Genomic DNA, 9,999 nt, shown 5'->3' on the forward strand with positions numbered 1-9,999 from the left:
AAAAACTAATAACTTTGTTTACATCGGGTGCTCCGTAAATATGAAAAAACGCTTGAATAACCATCTTTCATCCTTTAGACTTAGGCATAAAGCCAGCAGTACCTCATTATCTACGAAAATCTGGGAACTCAAAGATAATAATATTAAATTCAGCCTAAAGTGGGATATAGTGCGTAGAACTCAGCCATACACAAATAGCCAGTATGGATGTGAACGATGTTGTATAGAGATATATGAAATATTCAAATATAGAGATAACGAAACCTAATTAATAATAAATTAGTTCTTAGAGTGTCATGTGTTCATAGGATTACCCGTACTTTTAAATACTTTATAAGTAGATAATAATAAGTATATCGTACTGTACTTTGGTAGCACGAGTTATCTGGGGTGCCATATCATTCATAGCCTACCTCTGTTATCTCAAAACCTATCCAATATCGCTTTCTAGTAACTCTTAGCCCGTTTGATCTACAAACTTTCAAATAATTACATTATGTATTTACCCCTTCAGTATTGGGAATCTCTTCCCTAATAGTTAGTATAAGATATAAATTTTATAATGGGTTACCAAATTTCGAACTTCGCCTAAGTATAAAATATACCCACGAAGATCTGTTACTATTCTACCTAGATCATTGTCTTTGATGTATTTTAGAAATATGTTATAAATCCATTTCCAAAGGTATTTTTATTTCCGTTAATATTTGATACATATATTTTATTTCATCTTGTATTAATAATAAATTATTATTATTATGTCTAGGAATTCTTTTCGATATACCAATATGATTATAAAATAATCCTTATTTCATTTTATTCTATATCCTTATTTATATCTCTTTTATGTCTTTTATATCATTCTGTAAAAGATATTTTATAAACTTTCATATTTTATATTACTAAATTTTTATGTATTTATATACCTTTTCATACATTTGTGTAGCTTTTATAGCTTATAAAAGGTTTGGCAAATATAATATATTTTTAGATTTGTAATTACATATATTTTATGAATTTTTATATTTTATATTTGATATTTTTATACATTTATACATCCTTTTATATACTTTCATAGTGTTTATAATTTATAAAAAAATTTTTGACAATTTATAAGTTTTGTTTTATATAATTCACTGGATATGTGAATTCTTATGTTATTATAACTTTTAATCATGCAGTGTATTCATTAAGTGTTTATATGCCCAAATTTGTTTAAATATTGTATCTGAACGTACTCTCTTATACGTTTGGTATATCTCTAATTTAATTACTCCATATATTGGATACCATTTCTTACGATAACTCATAACGAAGCGAAAAGTTTTTTTATATTGGTTTAACGTATACTATAAGTTTCTATTCATATGATAATTTAATTCCGTTATACATTCATTATAGAATATTTTATCGTGATCTTCTATATACTATGTTTAAGAAATGGTTTAATATATTTTTTTCTTATGTATTAAAGTATTCCATTATTAGGTTTTAGATTTAATTTCTAACTTTTTTTATATATTCATTTAAATTTTCTCGCTTTAACATTACAAATTTGCTAAGTTATAATATACTGCCTCAGTTATTCTCTAATTATAAATTCCACCCCTAAATTTTATATTACTTATCCCTTTGATTATTCATTATATTCCCCTTTAATAGGATAATCAAGATAAGTATTGGCCATTCCTAGCCTTCTTTCTTCCAATTATCATCCCTTCCCCATCAGGCATTCCAATATTACTACCCCACGCCCTACCCTTTTGTGTAGATAAAGTTGGATATATGGTTCCATTGAGTTTAACAGATTGACGTTGATTGATTTATCACCATTAACTAGAATACAGTTAACAACTCCCAATGGATTTGATTCTAAATGGTTGAAGACTACATTCTACATATTGTCTTCCAGGTGTCACCATTCTTTTTTATCTTCATCCCTACTATTTCCTCTCCTACTCCCTAAATTATAGTAGACTCGACAAGGTATGCATTATTTTCTAAACTCATTCTGCCAGAAATATGACAACAGAAACAATGTAAATATTTTGAGCTTCATTATTGAGGTGAATATGTTAAAGCAGTGGTTGTACCCTTTATGTTTGAAGTCTATGCGGTCATCTGACGAGAACGGTTTCTTTCAAATGATGTAATGAGTCGCTTGAAAGGGCCGTAATGAATTGACACCTGTACATCTTCATTACTCATTTATATTTTATTCACCGACCTTGAAAGATGCACTTCGGAAATACTATAGAAAGTACCTTTATATAAAGTACTTGCGTGAACTACCAAGAGCGGAATATTCACTCAGCTGGGTTGCGCTGTCTGCAAACACTACAGGAATATCAGTTGCAAACACTCCTGTACAGAGTATTGATATTCAATATTCAATTAATATTGCTTGGGTGTGCAGATTATGCCGACCTAACATGGTGCCTCGATTTAAGTACTTATTTCAACTGCACGATAAAGTGTAGTATATTGCCACTTAAGTGTGGCTGACCCCTAGGGGTGGATGTTACTGGAAAAGAAGATATAAGTTTGCCAGGTTTTTGTCTCTCTCACCAAGGTCATCAGCTGTCGAACGCCGACGAAGGGAAATAACCCTGAAATCCGGATACGTTCGTGCTGCAGATCGAGGTGAGAGGGATAACTTCCCTTGGCAAACAGGACACAGTCGTGTGTCGATAAGCCAGCTGGAGGAGATGTCCTCCTGGGGCTAAAAGCAACAGTAACATCCACCCCTAGGGGTCAGTCACACTTAAGTGGCAATATACTACACTTTATCGTGCAGTTACTGTTAATACTTCATTTAGAGAATTAACATTGCTTGTTTTCACCTTTTCAATATCAGTGAAGAATTTCACTGGAAAAGAAGATATAAGTTTGCCAGGTTTTTGTCTCTCTCACCAAGGTCATCAGCTGTCGAACGCCGACGAAGGGAAATAACCCTGAAATCCGGATACGTTCGTGCTGCAGATCGAGGTGAGAGGGATAACTTCCCTTGGCAAACAGGACACAGTCGTGTGTCGATAAGCCAGCTGGAGGAGATGTCCTCCTGGGGCTAAAAGCAACAGTAACATCCACCCCTAGGGGTCAGCCACACTTAAGTGGCAATATACTACACTTTATATATATATATATATATATATATATATATATATATATATATATTAGGGATAAAAATCCAGAATTACAGGTAAAAACTCAATTAAAATCAATTTATTAAAAATTAAAATTAAGTTAAGTTCCACAGTATTAAATATATATATATATATATATATATATATATATATATATATATATATATATATATATATGAATATATATAGTTTTAGGGAAAAGAACCAAGGTTCATGAACTCATCGATGAAAATCCACTGTCACATATAGAAAAATTAATAAGTAAAAGCACAATAAATAAGTATAATATAATACAAAGTAAATATCATAAGATAATGATAATAAAACGACTACACGTGTTTCATAACCAATTTTCAAATAGAAATAAAACTTAAATCGATTAAAATCGATTTAAGTTTTATTTCTATTTGAAAATTGGTTATGAAACACGTGTAGTCGTTTTATTATCATTATCTTATGATATTTACTTTGTATTATATTATACTTATTTATTGTGCTTTTACTTATTATTTTTTCTATATGTGACAGTGGATTTTCATCGATGAGTTCATGGACCTTGGTTCTTTTCCCTAAAACTATATTATTGTTAAGGTTATTTCTACAGATATTCTATAGGACTTATAACCAGCACTGATTTTTGATATAGCGTTTCGTATTGAGACGTCAGATGTAAACAGACAATGTGATCGAAGACAAAAGTGAGTAATGAGTGTATATGTTATATCTCAGGAGTTGTTTTCCATCCTTCAGCACTCATCTAACCTCCGTACCCATTGATTATATAGCCACCGCATACGGCGATGTTAAGTTATTGGATATATCAGTTTACATATTAGACGTATTCCCGGGGCTGGTATATACCTAGAAATCGTATGTATATATATATATATATATATATATATATATATATATATATATATATATATATATATATATATATCCCTCTCACTCTTACAACGACCAGTGACTTGATTTAATTTTCTCTTTAGATCCTACACTCTCTGATTAAATTTATCTAATTGATATAAAAAATGGTGTGCAGTTATTCTTGAAATAAAAACCTTCTAATAATCATATTCTTTCAAAATGATGAATGCCCATGAAATCCTGCATTCTGGCCTTAATCATAAGTATTCATATAGCTTTTAGATAAATACATGTACACGACACTAATATGATTTCAGTTAGAGTATGAGATAACCAATTTTTGTATCCCTTCATCGATATTAGATTGTGGTCTGGCCAAAGAATTAATTGTTCCTTGTAGAATTTACCACGATGTTCTGCAAGATAAAGGGAGTTTATTTCCTGTGAAGACTTTATACAGAAATGTATAATTTAGGCGCTGATTTCAGAATCTCATACATCCTAGCAAAAGTATGGCGAATGTACTTTATAAATCAATGATCATCCTTTGAAATAATATTTATAAAAGACGTTTTTTATTGATCCCTTACCTTCTCGACTTTTACTTGCCTACCTTGCTATTTTATACTTGATTTGTTTAATACCCGACATGGATCGGTAAATTAATTTTCAGAGTGTACTGGTTTGATTATGAATCAATATATTTTTTATCTACGTATGTATAACTATGTATAATCTGGTACGTTTTAAAATTCTTAATTAAGCGCATCTATTTTTTCACATGTCTCTCTCGAAGTACAATTCTATATAAACAATGTTTATTTCTAGAAAGGCCGAAGAGGCCTAAGCAATAGGATTCTGGACTTGTGTACTGACAAAACCTTTTCCCGGACTCCACTATGGAGATTCGGGTTACCTCAGTTCCCAGTTATCTTTTTACATATTCCCTGAATTGTGTTACTTATAATCAGAAAATGACCACATCAGCATGTAGTTCTACAATATTAACTATTGGTGCTAAATAGGTCGCCACTCCAGCGACTTCGATGAAAAGTGAGAAATTATTCTTTATCATACGTACTGAAGATATCAAACTTTCCAAAAGCCACCCTACTACAATGCATTCTTGTGAATCATGGCAACATACAATCTAAACCTACAATCTACATATTTTAATATTCTTTTATAGAGACCATAATTTATTTGAATAGCAAACTTGCGTCAATGCAAGGAAATACTTCAGATCTGAGTTAAAGCTGATTTTATATAAAGTTCAAAAATCCCTTGCACAAAAATGTGTGGGCCTTATCTAAGAAAGACAACTTCATTTAAACGATACTTTACTCCTCAACACTCTATAATTTCGGCCTTGTATATGTATTAGTATCATTGCAACGGGTCCAGATCTTTTGAGATTCTTGACAGAAATCTTGAAGCTTTCACTTATTTTCTAATGTCACAAACTTACTGTTGTATTTCATTCACTAAACAATGTATTAAACACTTCGTTCAAGTACTTCATTTCAAACTTTCATCACTCCTAAATTCTCTGACCATATTTTCTTTCCAACCACAAATTTTGAGTGCAAAAATAGCATCAAATTCATAATTATATTACAGTAGTTTCAAAATCTCAATCTAGTAAAAGACGTCCTCACCTAACTTGCAAGAAATTAAAACACAATATCTACAATAAAATGTTATTTGACTTACTTGTATAAAACTAACTCAGGTTAAAATTTTTAGTTTCAAGTATTAAATCCATACACTATACATTGTTTTGACGGCAATATATAATTTCGGTTAACTAACAATATTCTCTAAGATATTCATTTATAAAATAATAATGATTGCTGTTAATGCAGACATATCTTTGTGACATTGAATATGTTTTATTTTTCAGATTCACAGAAAACAGTCCAGACAAAAAGCAGCTGGATCAGTTATCTGGTAAGCTGAATAGAGAATTATCACTGGATCATTTAGCAAATCAATTAAGCGAGAATATTGAACCTCTGTCAAATCGTTTAATTGGAAAGCGTTTTCTGGATCCACTGGCCAGTGGTCTTATTGGTAAAAGATATCTTGATCCATTAGCCAGTGGACTACTTGGAAAAAGAAATTCAGACGTTAACACTAGTAAAAATCATGCAGGAAAGAGTCAAAAAGATGGAATCTTGAGTCAAACAGGGAAACAACATTTTGACCTGTTAGATAGAGAACTTATTGGTAAACGCTATCTTGACCCATTAGCTAGTGGTCTTATTGGCAAACGCTATCTAGACCCTTTGGCTAGTGGTCTCATTGGTAAAAGATATCTTGATCCATTGGCTAGTGGACTTCTTGGTAAAAGAGATACACACCTTGATTCGAAAAGCGATGACTATCAAGGGACGGATGACAACACATCTAATGATCTTGCTATTAATGATGCTGGAAAACGTTATCTTGATCCATTGGCTAGCAGTATCATAGGTAAACGACATCTTGATCCATTGGCCAGTGGACTAATTGGTAAACGATATCTTGATCCTTTGGCTAGTGGTCTCATCGGTAAACGATATCTTGATCCATTGGCTAGTGGTCTCATTAGTAAACGATATCTTGATCCATTAGCTAGTGGTCTTATTGGTAAACGATATCTTGATCCATTGGCTAGTGGTCTTATTGGTAAACGGTATCTTGATCCATTGGCTAGTAGCCTTATTGGTAAACGATATCTTGATCCATTGGCTAGTGGTCTCATTAGTAAACGATATCTTGATCCATTAGCTAGTGGTCTTATTGGTAAACGATATCTTGATCCATTGGCGAGTGGTCTCATCGGTAAACGATATCTTGATCCATTGGCTAGTGGTCTTATTGGTAAACGATATCTTGATCCATTGGCAAGTGGTCTTATTGGTAAACGATATCTTGATCCATTGGCAAGTGGTCTTATTGGTAAACGATACCTAGATCCATTGGCCAGTGGACTAATTGGGAAACGATATCTTGACCCGTTGGCTAGTGATCTTATTGGAAAACGGTATCTTGATCCATTAGCCAGTGATCTTATTGGCAAAAGAGATGTGAACCCCAACTCTAGTAAAGAGAATTCTGAAAATAGCCGAAGTAATGTGATCTTGGATCCAACGACCAATGGCTCCGCTATGAATAAACGGTATCTTGATCCACTGGCAAGTGGAATCATTGGAAAAAGACAAAATGAAAAGTTGGAATAATCTGATGAAAACATTTATCTACTTAATGGTCTTGAGGATATTCGTGAAATGAGAAGTGTATATGCTTAAAAATGGATCGATTGATTTGACAGTGATGTTTGATAATATTTGTTTTCTCTCTATTTCAAATGGGACAATTTTCATTGACATCAAAAAACTAAAAGTATAGATAAAAGCAAAACAAAAACGAATAAAACAATCTACAAAACTTTATAAAACAGTAAAGATAAAAGTATCATCTCCGAAACAAATATATCCAACATTAATAGGGAATGGTGTTTGAAAAAGAAAAGCTGGAAATCGGTTATTTTCTTTAATGGTTCTTTGTGAAGTAGCAACTGTGATTTTATCGTTCTCTTTTACACAAAACAGGCTACCTAAAACATACTGTAAACAATTATTTGTGAATAAAACCTTTTCTTTTCTCCTCTTCTCCCATGACTTTCTTCTGTTATTCCATTTTAGCATATTGAACAGTGGTGTCACATTAAGTCGCAACCTTTGTTTAACGCTCTTTCTTTATATATAGTTATTTTATGTCCATGAGTGCATATGTCTATGTACATATGTGTGTGTATATAGATGTATATATATATTCATGTAGAAATTTATGTGTATGTGTATGTGCTTGTGTTTGTGAATGTAAGTTCAAATACACTTAAACTAATGCAATACAAACTTATTTCATCAAAGCGAAATAATTTAATCCTTGGGAGTGAACAATGGCTAAACATATAATTGGTGCTTTGACTTTGTTTAATTTATTAAACAAACCAGAAGAATGGAACTTAAAAACATAAAGTATGGAATATTTGTCATAAATTACCTTATAAGTTCACTGTTGAACTAAAGAAGCTACTATTGTTTGGCCACTTAATATGTAGGCATTGTTACATCGAAAGTGATTAGAATAGATGTCTAGGAAAAATCAATGGAACGAAGTGGTAACTTCATATGTCACCGAAATATTATAGAAATTGATCTAGCGGAGAAAACAAGTTAGGAAGCAACTTAAATACATTACAAGAGCTACATAATAGACAGGCACATATGAATTACAGTACAATTTTAATTCCTCAAATTCATTTAAATGATACAGTAGTGGCCAAAATTTTTAGAATTCACATCAGTATATTAATTACATTCCTTTATTTTTAATGACTTCAGCACATCTCCGTCTACAGGATTTGACTATTGTTCTGACGTAATTTTATTCCATCTTTCCTGAAGTTTTCCTCCACAAAATCGTAACATCCGTAGGTCAGTGATCTTTGATCTTATCACCAAGTATCTTCCATAAGTTTTCAATGGGATTAAGGTCATGGCTCCAAGCTGGCCAACGCATCACAGCAAGATTTTCAGCTTCAAACACCTTCTTAATTATTTTGGCACTGTGACATGGCGCATTATCCGGCATAATGATAGGCTGGCGAGTTGGAGATGACGTCATTGCTGGCACAACATGCTGCAGAACGATGTTTTTGTATATGGTTGCATTCACATTACCATAAATCTGGATCAAAGGCCCAACACCTGCTGCAGAAATCATTCCCCACACCATCTAGCCCCTACATCCAAACTTCACTGATTTTTTCACGCATTTAGCGAGCAATCTTTCACTTTTACGATGTCTCAAGTATTTTCTACCATCAGAGCCAACCAAATTGAACTTGCTTTCGTAACTGAGGAACATATGTGACCAGTTGTCGTACATCCAACGTACGTACTCGTTGGCAAAGCCTAACCTCGCTATTTGTCTCTTCATACTGATGTGAGGTTTAGTGGCGGGGAAATGGGCATGAAGTCCGACTTCCTTCAAATGACGAGCCACAGTCTTTCGAGACACATTCATTCCGTAATCACGATTTACTTGGCGAGAATCGAAGCGATCTCTTAACGTCAGCCTCTGAATCACACAGTTTTGCCAAACACTTGTTTTCTGTGGTCTTTCTCGTTTTTCTAATGATACAAACGAATTTGTTTCTTCACAAAGCTTGAGTATTCTTGAAACAACATTCTTTGATCTGTTATTTTCTCTGGTGATAGCAGAAATTGCCATTCCTTCTTTTTTTCAATGTGACCACTCGCTTTCTGAGGTGTTCAACTTTACATCAGCTTCCCTGATTGTTAATTCACTATTGTTCAATATAAATCTTTGCTCTGTTAGGTCAACTTAGTTTACATTGGTCGGAGTGTACGTTTACTTTTTGAATTTTACACCATACGTTCTCTAATTCTGGCTACTACTGTATATTTGAACTTGTCCAGTGACGCATGCGTAAACGGAAAGAATGACTTTCAAATGTCGGCATCAAGTAAACATACAAACACACACACACATGCACACGCACACACACACACACTCATGTATGTATATATATATATATATATATATATATATATATATACATTTGCAGCGCGGAAGATGTTTGTAAGCCATTCAAGAACACACAAAAACCGTTAGTTTCACTTCAACATTTGATTTTCATTTGTGTCAAAATATTTTCATTGCTTTGAAACCGCGACCTGTTCACTGACAAAACTTGGTGCTAGTTTTGTTAGCGAACAGGTCGCTGTTTCAAAGCGACGAAAGTATTTTGACACAAATGAAAATCAAATGTTGAAGTGAAACTAACGGTTTTTGTGTGTTCTTGAATGGTTTGCAAATGTCTTCCACGCAGCAATTATTTTTGTTTCAGCACACGATCTCAGTTCAAGTCACTTGCTATGCAAGTACATCTCCGTAATCTTCTTATGTAAAA

At 32.9% G+C, this 9,999-nt stretch overlaps 1 protein-coding gene across 1 annotated transcript in view; it reads left to right on the top strand.

Moving 5' to 3' along the window:
* The window catches only part of LOC106867946 (uncharacterized), a 90,094-nt gene extending 82,424 nt beyond the window's left edge, over positions 1 to 7,670 (top strand). Inside the window, exon 3 of the mRNA XM_052974697.2 lies at positions 5,917 to 7,670. Coding sequence (XP_052830657.2) covers positions 5,917 to 7,237 — 1,321 coding nt within the window. The 3' untranslated portion in view covers positions 7,238 to 7,670. The remainder of the gene's footprint in view (positions 1 to 5,916) is intronic.
* The last annotated feature ends 2,329 nt before the right edge of the window (positions 7,671 to 9,999 follow it).

The sequence above is a fragment of the Octopus bimaculoides genome, chromosome 19, assembly GCF_046866305.1.
Source record: "Octopus bimaculoides isolate indiv1 chromosome 19, ASM4686630v1, whole genome shotgun sequence".
In the NCBI taxonomy this organism is placed as follows: domain Eukaryota; kingdom Metazoa; phylum Mollusca; class Cephalopoda; order Octopoda; family Octopodidae; genus Octopus; species Octopus bimaculoides.